This window comes from Erpetoichthys calabaricus, chromosome 15 (assembly GCF_900747795.2).
Source record: "Erpetoichthys calabaricus chromosome 15, fErpCal1.3, whole genome shotgun sequence".
Classification (NCBI taxonomy): Eukaryota; Metazoa; Chordata; class Cladistia; order Polypteriformes; family Polypteridae; genus Erpetoichthys; species Erpetoichthys calabaricus.
This window is the reverse complement of record NC_041408.2, coordinates 57,744,586-57,758,225: the sequence shown is the minus strand read 5'-3', so window position 1 is coordinate 57,758,225 and position 13,640 is coordinate 57,744,586. Positions and strand designations below refer to the sequence as shown.

General features: G+C 38.3%; 1 protein-coding gene across 1 annotated transcript in view; it reads left to right on the top strand.

The window, feature by feature from the left end:
- The window catches only part of LOC114665735 (kelch-like protein 10), a 33,449-nt gene extending 24,623 nt beyond the window's left edge, over positions 1 to 8,826 (top strand). Inside the window, exons 3-5 of the mRNA XM_028820354.2 lie at positions 2,195 to 2,815; positions 3,077 to 3,226; positions 8,443 to 8,826. Coding sequence (XP_028676187.2) covers positions 2,195 to 2,815; positions 3,077 to 3,226; positions 8,443 to 8,826 — 1,155 coding nt within the window. The remainder of the gene's footprint in view (positions 1 to 2,194; positions 2,816 to 3,076; positions 3,227 to 8,442) is intronic.
- The last annotated feature ends 4,814 nt before the right edge of the window (positions 8,827 to 13,640 follow it).

The window sequence follows — 13,640 nt, the reverse complement described above, 5'->3', positions numbered from 1 at the left end:
TTGTTTTTCTCATCATACACATTTCATTGTATGTTGACCCTGTGTTAACCTACAGTATATATGACAAATAAACCTAAAACTAACCTAGATGTCATCGCCCCTGTGGCAGGAGACCTATCTAGGTCTGGATTTAAAACACAACTTAAATCCCCAGCCATTATAATTTTATGAGTGTTCACATTGGGAATGGATGCAAATACATTTTGGATGAATTCCCTATTGTCCACATTGGGTCCATAAACATTTATCAAAATCACTTTACAATTAAATAAATTAACCATAACAATAATGTATCTCCCTTCAAGATCAGATACAACATCTGATACTACAAATGAGTCTGTTCTATGTATGAGAATTCCCTTTTTTTGTAAAGCTGGAATGGAACAATTGGGTTACTTTAATGTCCATCTTAAAAGAATCAGCCAATGGGCTTCCCAAACATCCCAAGTTTTAATAATTGGGGGTGGGGCATCATGCCATCCATCTTTTGTAAACTTTCAGCAGGTTGCAGGTGGGGTTGACTTGCTGATCTGCTTCTTTGAGCGCTACTGGAAACACGACGTGTTCTGATGCATATAAAGTTGTGTTATTTGACTTTTAGAGGGAACGCTGGCTTGCACCTATCCCAGCAGCAGTGTTACGTGCAAAGCAGAAAGCCCTATTATTGATATTATTATTATCACCACCCTCCTCTCAACACACTAAAGTGTGCTGGTGCGTTCACCGGAGATCAATTAGATCTCTCCGATTTTGTACTCAGTTTGTTCAGCTGAGGACTCATCTAAGAATGGTGGCCGTGCCAAAGAGTGTGATCTTATAGGTCTTTTTCACATTGACTCTACACAGGAGTTTGTCCAACTGTTCTTAGAACCCATTCTTGATGGTTCCCAGTATGCCTCCAACTACTGGAGCCACTCTTGTCCTTGTGTTCCACATGTGTCTGACTTCAATCTCAAAGTCTTTATACTTGACAACCTTCTCTGCCTCCTTGCTCAGCATGTTGAGTAATCCGGGATTGTCACATCGATGAAGATGGCTCATCTTGTCATGAATCTTCAGGTCCGGCCTGTTGGTTGTGATGGTAAGTCTGTGGGAATGTTCTTGTCACTCATGAAGACACAGACTTCAGTATCAATGACTGTGTCTGGTGTGTATGCTCACACCATTGTCTGCCATTGAAAACACCCAGCTGTTGGCATAATGCCAAGTGTACTTACCTACTACCCTTGTTGTGATGTTCTAGATACTCCTTTGGTGACAGTACACAGTGTGCCCAATGGTCTTCTCAGCTTCACCACACAGACAGCATTTGCTGTTGACTGGTGTACATAAGACATATTTTTTGTGGTGCCAGGTGGTTCTTTCTTGACACCAGCACTTCAGAGCCATGTGTGTGTCAGGTCCTTGTCACCTGTCCCAGGTGCATCCTCGCCTCCATGATCATGAACTTAAGTAACTGCTTGGTTTTCTCACTATTACTTTTATTAGTACCTTGCAATTATTATTATTATTATTATTATTATTATTATTATTATTATTATTATTATTATTATAGTTAATGGTAATTCTAGATACCCACATATTCCAATACAGGGTCACAGAATAACTATTCATTGAGTCACTTCTCAAAGCCACATGTTTAAATAAAATGGCCTGTTTTTATATTCTGGGATAATCTGTAGCCCACTTAAATCTGTGTGTATATAAATTAGCTTAAGCTTTAAAACCCAAGTGAACGAAAATAAACACATAGTATGAAGACATTATATTTATTAAAGTAATTTTTGTACATTTTCAAGATAGAGATAATATATCTTGCCCTTCCTCATAGCTAATTAAGCTGTTGCCATGATGTGGATAAAGGGTCAGGATCCTGTAGTGCAGGGCCATCTTAACGTATGGACACTATAGGAACTGGCAGGGGCCCCAGGAGCATAGGGGCCCACAATGTTTCTGATGCCTATGTATGTTTCTGTTTTGCTATCAAAACAGGGGTTCCAGCGCACTACTTTTCCCAGGGGCCTATGATGCTTTTAAAAAGGCCCTGCAAGTGTACACGCAAGTCTATGAATTTGATAAAATCAAGGAGTCTCTAAGTTACTGGCTGTTAACACATTCAAATATTTTTCAAAAACTACAAACCCATTAAATAATCAAACCTGTTTGATAAATAAGAGTTTATTTCTCTTTGTAGGTACGCCTCTCACTTATAGACCAGGACTTGTTTTTGGACAATGTGAAGAATAACGAATATGTGAAGAACAACAAGTACTGCAGATCCTTAGTTTATATTGCCTTTTTGCAAGCAATGTATGACCTCAGCTTCAATGTGAGCGGCGCCTCACACTGTGGCTACCGTTCAGTTCACTCGCGTCTGCCTTTCAGCGTCCTGTTGTCGATTGGTGGCTGGAGTGGTAACCGTCCTACCAATGCCATTGAAGCATATGATTCACGAGCTAAGGTGTGGACAGATGTGATATGTGAAGACGGCCCACCCAGGGGCTTTCTTGGAACTGCCTACCTTAAAGGGTATATTTACTTAATTGGAGGCTCCAGCAGCCTGGGATTCTATAACAAGGTGTGTAGTTTTGACCCTGTGAAGAAGGTCTGGCAGGAGGTGGCCCCCATGCATACATGCCGTGGTTATGTTAGTGTGGTTGTTCTCAATGATCTCATCTATGCCATGGGTGGCTACGATGGTTTCACTCGTTTCAACACAGTTGAAAAATACAATTCTGATACAAACCAGTGGACTCTGCTTTCGGCCATGCATGAGCATAGGAGTGATGCCAGTGCAACCACTCTGCATGGGAAGGTAAGGTGCCATGAATGCCTGAGAGAAAAATTAAGGACTAGAGTGTTGGGGTAGGATTTTTGCATACATTTAACATCCATGTACTATAACCTGTAAGCATTTTTGGGTAAATTACTTGCTGAGCTTCTGTTCCAGTTCGTTATATGTGCTTTCAACAACACAACAAGGGGTATTAGCTTAGAACACCTTCTGAACAGGCAAATGAATTGAAATCAGTCACTGGTCTTAGCTGACCAGATGTTGTTACTTGTTCTTCTGCAGATTTACATCTGTGGTGGCTTCAATGGAGATATCTGCCTCTTCACAGCAGAGGTGTACAATCCGGGAGTAGACCAGTGGTCACTGATCGCCCCAATGATGACCCAGAGAAGTGGCATGGGGGTGATTGCATATAATGATGAAGTTTATGCAGTGAGTAAAGTGGCATTTCAAAAGCAGGAAGCAATAGAATGCAGGGGGGCCTGGGGTCAAGATGGACAAATACTTCTTAGTAGATGAATGAATGAATGAATGTTTTTTCACTTTTGTTGGGAAGGTCAAAAATCTGTTTTCTTCATAGCTCAGCAAGGTAGCCTGGTGCTTTCTGAGGGCAAATTGGGCATTTACAGCACAGGGGCAAGTTGAAGTTCTACTCCATGCTTTGCAGCTGACTTATGAAAATGTGACAAAACATTTCTTCTCCAATGAAACTAATAATGACAGGTTTTAACTTATCCCTCCTTCCTGACAATTGTATCTGCTTGTTCCCAGTGTAAAGATCAGTCAATTTAAAGTTAACAAAGGAGAAGTACAAGTCAGGTAAAACTCCAGGGAGTCCTCTGTAATGTGACAACTGAGATAAACATGTCTGAACTTTGCTGGAATCGTATAATCTCTGTGTCAAAAACAAGAAAAACTTGATTTGAAAGAAAAACAAAATAAAATGTATCATGCTTGTGTGACTCAACTATTTGCATTACAGACGTCAAATGTCAGGAATACATAGGACGAGTTTGAAATGAGCGAGTAACAAAGAAAGCTACTACAAATAATTTGAATTATTATTTATAAAATGGCATATTTTAATATTTTGGGATAATCTGTACCCGGGTGGCACGGTGGCGCAGTGGTAGCGCTGCTGCCTTGCAGTTAGGAGACCTGGGTTCGCTTCCCGGGTCCTCCCTTCATGGAGTTTGTATGTTCTCCCTGTGTCTCTCCGGGTGCTCCGGTTTCCTTCCATAGTCCAAAGACATGCAGGTTAGATGCATTGGTGATTCTAAATTGGCCTTGGTGTGTGTGTGTCCTGCGGTGGGTTGGCACCTTGCCGGGGATTGGTTCCTGCCTTGCACCCTGCGCTTGCTGGGATTGGCTCCAGCAGACCCCCATGACCCTGTGTTCAGATTCAGTGGGTTAGAAAATGGATGGATGGATGGATGTAGCCCACTTAAATCCGTGTGTATATAAATTTCCTTAGGAAAATAACTGACTGACTAAGCTTTAAAACACAATCTAAACAAATTACACCTTTTTTACGCACTCTTCTCATTGGTTTTCTCCCAAGTGGCATCACATGAAAGCTTGTGGGTGAAGTCTTGAACACCTGGGTAGAAAAACGGGCTTGGCTGCCCCTATGACTGCCTACATGGAACATGTTGGTCCATATAGCAGCAGAATGATTTTTTTTTGCACTCTTAATAGGCTCCTTAAACCTGCAAATTGTTTTCCTTTGACTTCCTCTCCTGATCTTTGTCAGGAATGTCTGCCATTTTTTAATAATAAGATTGATCTGATTTATTCAGAGTTTCAATTTGGTTCAATTCCTCTGTCAGAATTTTGCCCCTCTTCTACCTTAATTGGAAAACTGCTTATCAAGCCTCCCTTTGTTGGACAGTCGAGCGGTCTATAAGCTTATCGTAATTGCTAGGCTCCCTGTCTGTTCATAACTGCTAGGCCCACAGTCTGTATCTTGGATCAAATACCTTCCTTTTTGGTTAAAGCTGCTTTCCATCTCCTCCTCCCTTTTATTACCAGTGTTATTAACACATCTCTTTCAGTCTCAAAGTGGCTGAAACCTGGACTTGAAAACCTATCAATCCCCATCTGTGTTCCTTAGTAGACTCTTAGATCATGTTGTTGTGAGTCATTTGGAAGACCATCTTGTCTCCAATGATCTGCATGAGGAATTCCAGTCTGGTTCCAAGGCCAACCATAGTATAGACACTTCACTTGTCAGGGTGAACAATGATCATGAACTTCTAACACTTGTGCTCTTTTAAGATCTTACTGCTAATTTTGAAACAGTGCATCATGATATTCTTTTGTTTAGACTCGAGCATGAATTAAACATTACTGATATTGCTTGGTTCGAATCCTACCTTAAGGACCATCAGCAATTTGCTGCCATTGGTGGGTTTAAGTTTGACTCATCTCATTTGTTTTATGGTTTCCCTCATGGATCAGTTCTTAGCCCCCTGCTCTTTATTTTTTATATGGTCCCTCTTGGTGCCATTATTAGATGATTGCATTGTTCAGGAGATGACACACAGGTTTACTTTCACACTGGACTTACGCAAACATTACTTCCTCCTGCATTGGTTGCCTGTCTGGCCGATATAAAAAGCTAGCTGTCTGGAAACATTCTCAGACTAAATAGTGAAAAAATGAAGCTTTAATTATATCATCTGCAGGTACTTTAAGGAAAATAGACACATTTTTCATTAGAAATTCCTGGCTTTATTACACATTTATCTGCACATGTGTTATTTTTGATCGCACTTTGTCCTTTGAACCACACATTAAAAATATTACCAAGGTAGCCTTTTTCCATCTTAAGTAAATCTCAAGGTTGTATCCTTTTCTTTTGGATACTGCAGCAGAGACCCTTATCCATGCTTTTGTCGCCTAACAACTTGATTATGGCAAAGCAGTTTTTGTGTGGTATTACTGTGCGGAGCCAAAACAGACTGCAGTATGTCCAAAATTCAGCGGCAAAAGCTGTTACACATTTAAAACCTTGGGAGCATATCACTCCTACACTCCAAAAATGGCATTGGTTACCTGTCTTTTTCACAACCAGTATAAACTTCTTCCCCTGGTTGTAAGGCCCTTCATGGTCTGGCCCACCTTATCCGTTTATGTTTACTGAACTCATATGTTCCATCACACTCACTTCACTCGTCTAATTCTCTGCGGCTAACTACCCCACTGTGCGATTGTGTCCTGGGGTGACACAGCTTTTATTGTATCGGGCCTGTGGCGCTGGAATGCCCTGCCTTTGGAACTTTGTATTTGTACCTCAACTTTCTGTTTTTAAATATGCTTTTTGTTGACTTTCTTAACTATGTATACATATTGGACTATTTAATGATATGTTTAAATATTTTATACTAATGTACTGTATCCTTGGGTATTTTGAAAGGACCCTTTAAATAAAATGTATTATTATTATTAAATTACACTTAATTGTAAGCCCAGCAGAAAATCCAACAAAGAAAATCCATTCATTATCAAACCCACAAAAGCCGATTCAGGATTGCAGGGGACAGCATATTCCGCAGCACTGGGTACAAAGCTGAATCTAACCCTGAATAGGACCCCCACTCGTGTGCCCACCCACTCCTCTTAGTTAATTTTATAAATCATACAGAATTACAGCAAGTTAGGCCGTTCAATCAAATCTTCAGTTAATGCCACTTTCCAAAAATTATATTTTATATTAATTCAAACTCTGCACCCTCACCAAAACACATTAAGAGAAATATGTGAACAAAAAGGCCAGTATGAAGTATTTCCTGTTATATGCCATATATCAGCATCATCATTGTCATCAACTTCATCGTCATCATCATCACAGGTTTAATGGGCATTTCCCATGTTTGCATAGGCTAGCCAGTTGCCTTCAATATGAGGCTCATTCTTTTCATGTCATCTGACACAACCTGCAGCTCTGTCCTCATACCCATCATCTCCATTTTGGTACATGTATTCACCCAACCATCTTCTCCCTTTCACGCCACACGGCCAAAGCACTTTAGTCTTTTTCTCCTCAGCACAACACCTATCACATCCACACGTTCCTGTTTACTCAAGTAGTTTTCTCTCTTCTGCTCTTGACATTCCATCCATCTATCTATCTATCTATCTATCTATCTATCTATCTATCTATCTATCTATCTATCTATCTATCTATCTATCTATCTATCTATCTATCTATCTATCTATCTATCTATCTATCTATCTATCTATCTATCTATCTATCTATCTATCTATCTATCTATCTATCTATCTATCTATCTATCTCATTTCCTTCTCATTTCCATTCTTTGCAGTTGTGCTTCATGTTCCATTTTCATCGGCCATGTCTGTCTCACACAGAACATGCCATTTCTCCAACAGCTTTCATAAACTTGTCTAAGGTCAGTATGGGGGACCAGCTCCTGGTCTTACTTCCATGTAACCCTCTCCCTTGTAATCACACACCTCTGTTTGTGCTCAACATGTCACATAAGTAGCAGAACTTCTCCACCTTCTCCAAAACGTATGTCTAAGTTTACACTATCTTCATCAGCCTTAAGCACCCCATTAAACACATTCTACGAGCAAAAGGTTGCATCTAATGCCTGTCGAAGTCATTTCACACCACTCCATATTTTATGTACTCACTTGCAGCAAACTGCACATTGGATTGAGTTTCTCACAACCCCTCTATAACACATTCTGTATGGCCCTCAACCCATTTCACTTCTTTCACACCTCCTGTCCCTTTGCTTCCAGCTATTCACCTTGGTCTTTCCTCATTTACTTTGAGGTCTTGTGCTTCCGAACTAGCATTCCATTTTAGTATTTTCTCTTTTCCACTAAACTTTTGTCATCAAAAGCTTAATCCTTCACAGATTTCCTGGTCACCACCTCCAAGCAGATCATTGGGGCAGCTCAATCTTTACGTCAAAACTTTTATTATCTCCATCTGCTGTCCTGACCACCATTCATGTCTCCTCCTACATTGATATCACAGCAGACACTAACCATTCATCCACATCTAATTATCTCAATGACCACCTCTACACCTCTCATGATATCTTCTTAAAGACCTTCTCTAGGGCTATAAATTCAAAATGTAGCTTCTTTCCCTGCTGTCAGTTCTTCTCCTGCATTTGACTGATATGGATCACATCTGTCGTTCACTTCTTGAGTTTGAAACCTAGCTGCATTTCGTTAATATTCACTTTTCTTCAGGACATTCATTACCTGCTCCAAAAACACAATCACTATGTCTCACACTCTAAATGGTCTCTCTTTGTGTACTGAAACAAGCGTCCTCCTTTCTCAATCTTTATGAATCCTGAATCCCACCATTCATGTCAACATTTCATCTCCAGGGCTTTCCATTGTAACTAAACAGTTCCAACTCCACTCCAGTTGGGCCTGCTGCTTTAACGATTTTAATCTTTTTCAAAATGGCGGTTAAAAATGAGGCTGCAGAATACTAACAGTTGGGTAGCGGTCCTGTGATAAAGACATCAATTCTCAAAAAGGAATGGCTCTGCATACTTAACTTGTTTTGTAACGCTTCAGCTGAAATGAAACAAAATCATGCCTGTCTTTGGATTTAAAAGTAGACTATGTGGTAAATATTTTTTTCCACATAGGTAGGAGGCTTTGATGGAGACAGCTGCGTGAACAGTGTTGAGGCATACAACCCAGTGACAGATACTTGGCGCACAGTGCCCTCCATGATCACACCGCGCAGTAACTTTGGCATTGAGACGATGGAAGGTCTCCTTTATATAGTGGGAGGATTTGATGGCTTCTCCACTTCTGCCAAGGTGGAAAGTTACAACAAAGAGACAAACGAGTGGAAGGAGGTGCCTGACATGAACACGGACCGCAGCGAGTTCAGCTGCTGTGTGTTGTCCGGACTGCCCAACATTCGAGAATACGTGGTGTATCGCGAGCCACCAGCACCTGTCAACCTATCAATGGAGAGGCGGCTGTCCCCATTCTACAACATTCCACTTTTAGGAGCAAATTAAACAAGTACTTGCAATCTTCTCCCACTCCCAGTCTTTATGTTAACACATTATGGTGTCATGCAAATTTAAGGAAATGTAGAAATAAAAAACAATACTAACATACAGATTGTGAACTGCATACCTTGGTCAATGTGTTAGCATTTGCTCTTCAAAATTAGATTTTGGTTATCACTATGGGGGTCAAGCAGAGTTTTCTTTTTTTTTTTTTTGCAGTTAATGGATTTTCCATTCAAAGGATTTTTGGTGAATTTCCATCAGTACAGGGGCAAAGCTTATGTAGCTGCATTTGTCCAAAATGACCAAAGTTCTGCAGCTTTTAGTTTGCTTCATAGGATAGTTCAGGCAATTGTATGACGTGCTTTCAAATAATTCCACAATCCACATATCTTTGTTTTAAATGTTTTAGTAAAATTCAAAGCAAAGCAAAAGTGAGAAAAACTGGTATTACAAAGAAAAGAGAAGTTCTTGTTTAAAGAAAGTTCTGGTTAAGGCTTACCTCTAAGTTCTGTCATACAGTCGTACTTTCAAATGGTGCTATCAAAATGGCAAGCATGGTCAGAAAACTGTACGCCAATGTTCAGTTTATTAACTAATCTATCAGGTAACTGTACGCCAATGTTCAGTTTATTAACTAATCTATCAGGTAACTGTACGCCAATGTTCAGTTTATTAACTAAGCTATCAGGTAACTGTACGCCAATGTTCAGTTTATTAACTAATCTATCAGGTAACTGTACGCCAATGTTCAGTTTATTAACTAATCTATCAGGTAACTGTACACCAATGTTCAGTTTATTAACTAACTAGCAAAATACCCGCGCTTCGCAGCGGAGAAGTAGAGTGTTAAAGAGGTTATGAAAAAGAAAAGGAAACATTTTAAAAAGAACATAACATGATTGTCAATGTAATTGTGTTGTCATTGTTATGAGTTTTGCTGTCATATATATATATATATATATATATATATATATATATATATATATATATATATATATATATATATACTAGCAAAATACCCGCGCTTCGCAGCGGAGAAGTAATGTGTTAAAGAGGTTATGAAAAAAAAAAGGAAACATTTTAAAAATAACGTAACATGATTGTCAATGTAATTGTGTTGTCATTGTTATGAGTGTTGCTGTCTTTTATATATATAATATGCACACACACACACATAAACATATATATACATAAACATATATATATATACATATCTACATATACACATATCTACATATACATACGTATATACACATCCACATAAACATATATATACATATACAAATTTACATATCTACATATATATATATATAGACATAGATATATACATACATACATTCACATATATATATATATATATATATATATATATATACTGTATATATACATATCTACTTATTGGCTCCTGTATTTAGGATATGGCAGGTTGGATAATGGATGGATGGACATTTGTATGCATAGCCCTATTTGCCCATTTTCGTTTTTTTTCTTTCTTCAGTAATATTTCAGCAAACCCAGAGCTTGTCAGTTCAAATCCTGGTACTGACACCACTGTGTGACCCTGAGGAAGTCACTTCACCTGCCTGTGCTGCAAAAAACAAAAGTAATGTAACAAATTGTACTTCAGATGTTGTAAGTTGGTGGAATAAAGGCATAAGTCAAATAGATAAATATGTATTATACACATAGGAACTATTCATTTATTTTCAGTTAAGTCATCTGCAGCAAACTTTTATAAATGAGGGTTTCTCCTTTTTAGATAGTGCAAACTGTTTCTTCTTCATTGACGTTTTCTCTTGGAGAGCTTTTTTCATTTCATTGAAAATGAAAGCAGCAGCTGCCAAAATAAGTAGCTTTCTTATTAATTTTTCAACATTGTGTAAAATAAATGTATAAAGTAACATAAAAGGTTTAAATACTGGTTATTCTTTTACACTAAAATATTACTACACAGATACAAAAAAAGTAAAATGGATATGTTCTTTTTCTTTAAGGAGATTAAATATTACTGAAGAAAGAAAAAAAAAATTAAACAGCCAAATGGGGCTATGCATATGAACTTAAAAGGTTTAAATAAAACATAAATATATATTTTATTTTTACTTGGTTAACTTGTGGAGGGTGTATCCTGTAGCAAAGCCCTAACTGTTTTCGTGAAAGCCCGTTTCAGTCAATAAGTCTTATGTGTGTGTTTATGTATGTGTGTATATATATGTAGATATGTGTATATGTAGATATGTATATATATGTATATGTATATAAATGTTTATGTGTGTGTGTATATTATATATATAATATATATATATATATATATATATATATAAAAGACAGCAACACTTATAACAATGACAACACAATTACATTGACAATCATGTTACGTTATTTTTAAAATGTTTCCTTTTTTTTTCATAACCTCTTTAACACACTACTTCTCTGCTGCGAAGCGCGGGTATTTTGCTAGTATATATATATATATATATATATACATACATATACACACATACATGCAGTTTCAATAACATAGAAATCAATATAAATATTAACATCATTATCATATGAGAATATGAAGTAATATATAAGAAGCACATTTCATATAAATATAAATTATTAAACAGTAAAATCTTCTTCTGTAATTTGCTACCGTGGCAATTTGTGTGTCTGTCCAGGATTTTAAATGACCTGTAGCTCGCAAACCGTTTCACCTATTGACTTGAAATCTGGTACACATATAGTACATCACGTCTACTATCCGCTTTATGGGTGATGATTGTATTACTCTTTTTATGTTTATTTTATTTTATTGTAGAATCAACTCCTATCTGCGCACACCAGGGCGGCCGTGGGCGGATGCGTATGGTGTATTCACTCCATGTTATCGTGCATTGCGCTGTCACTGGTATTTTGATAAAAGAATTTGAACAACATATAAGAAGCGTATAAATTATTAAACAGTAAAACATTAACATTTAAGAAGTAAAGTTAGATTAAGTACTACTGCAGTGCCCTCGGGTATACCTCATTTTTTGTTTGTCCATTACATGCTTAAATGTATACATTTTTTGGTGTACCTACCCGAGAACACGCGACATATAACCGAGCGTGGGAGAAGCATGGATTTTAAACACGCGTTGAGTTCATCTGCTGGTCTCCCTCGTGGAATAACTGGTAATGTTTGAATAAAATCTACAGCGAGTAAAACGACATTACCTCCTATTTTTTTTTTACGATCTCTGAGATGTTGCTTTTTTCGGTTCAAGGCTTCATAAGCTCTTTTATGTTGTATGGTGTACTTATCCCAAACCATCATCTTTGAATGTTGCAAGACTTTCGCCTTGTATGTAGATCGGGGTAATTACATTCATTGCATTCCTAGTCTGAATCACAATCTGATTGTATGGGTGGTTACCTGGCACTGTAGGGTTGCCACCCGTCCTTTAAAATACGGAATCGTGCCGCATTTGAGAATGAAATTGCGCGTCCCGTTTTGAATCAATACTGGATGGGATTTCTCCCGTATTTTTTTAATCATTTTTTTTAAAGCAGCGTCTCATGCAAATCATCCCACACGCATTTTATGAAGATGCCTCCTTTCCTACTTTTGATTGGGTAATACTTGATGTCATTGTTAGTTTGATTGGTCTTTTTAACTGTCCAGTGAGGAGGGCGTGTCTTTTAAGTAGAGTCTGGAAAGTGTTGGCACTGAGATGTGGCGTCAGCGCCAGAGTTGAAGCCCCTAATGTTGCGGTCAGCAAGTCGGCTAACATCCGACATGTGCCGTCTTTCAGTTGCGAGAAGCAGATCATAGAATGGTTGAAACTGTTGCCCCTAACTTTGCGCCATGGCGTGTGGTTCGTTTATACCTCGTGTGTTCTCATTAAACTTGTATGTCGCGAATATGTTATTGCAATCCGCAGCGGGAGCGTTTCTATAAACTTAATTTAAACTTACGTTTTACACCGTGCTTTGTTTCCCTTATGAACATGCTTGTATGCTTAACTCGCTCCGTTCTCAATTGTTTAAGTAATTTTTTGCTCTTCGCTGTTTGCGGCTGTTCCTCCATTTCCCCCTACTTCGTTCTTTTATCTCGCGAATATGTTATTGCAATCCTTAACGGGAGCGTTTCAATAAACTGATTGAAAATAGTTTTGCATTTACCTTTTTAGTAAAAGGCGAGCTTTTAAGCCTGAGAAATCACCACGTAAATGCACACGTTTAATTGGACATGTGTTAATATGTATGGTTACACAGTATTAAAAGACTGAACAACGTCAGTTACCTTTGTTCCCGCGTTTGATAAAAGGTGAGCTTTTAAGCCTGAGAAATCACCCCGTAAATGCACACGTTTAATTGCACATGTGTTAATATGTATGCTTACACAGTATTAAAAGACAGTCAAAAATTAACGTCATTTACCTTCGTTCCCGCGTGTGACTCGTGCTGTAAATGTCTTCCTTGTTTTTAGTTCACGTGATTACGTAGGAGGCGTGATGACGCAATACGTGACTCCGCCTCCTCCATTACAGTGTATGGAAAAAAATATGTTCCAGTTATGACCATTACGCTTTGAATTTCGAAATGAAACCTGCCTAACTTTTGTAAGTAAGCTGTAAGGAATGAGCCTGCCAAATTTCAGCCTTCCACCTACACGGGAAGTTGGAGAATTAGTGATGAGTGAGTCAGTCAGTCAGTCAGTCAGTGAGGGCTTTGCCTTTTATTATTATAGATAGCAAAATACCCGCGCTTCGCAGCGGCGAAGTACTGCTTTAAAATTTTAAATAATAAACTGAGGGAAATTATACCAATAATTATTTGTTAAG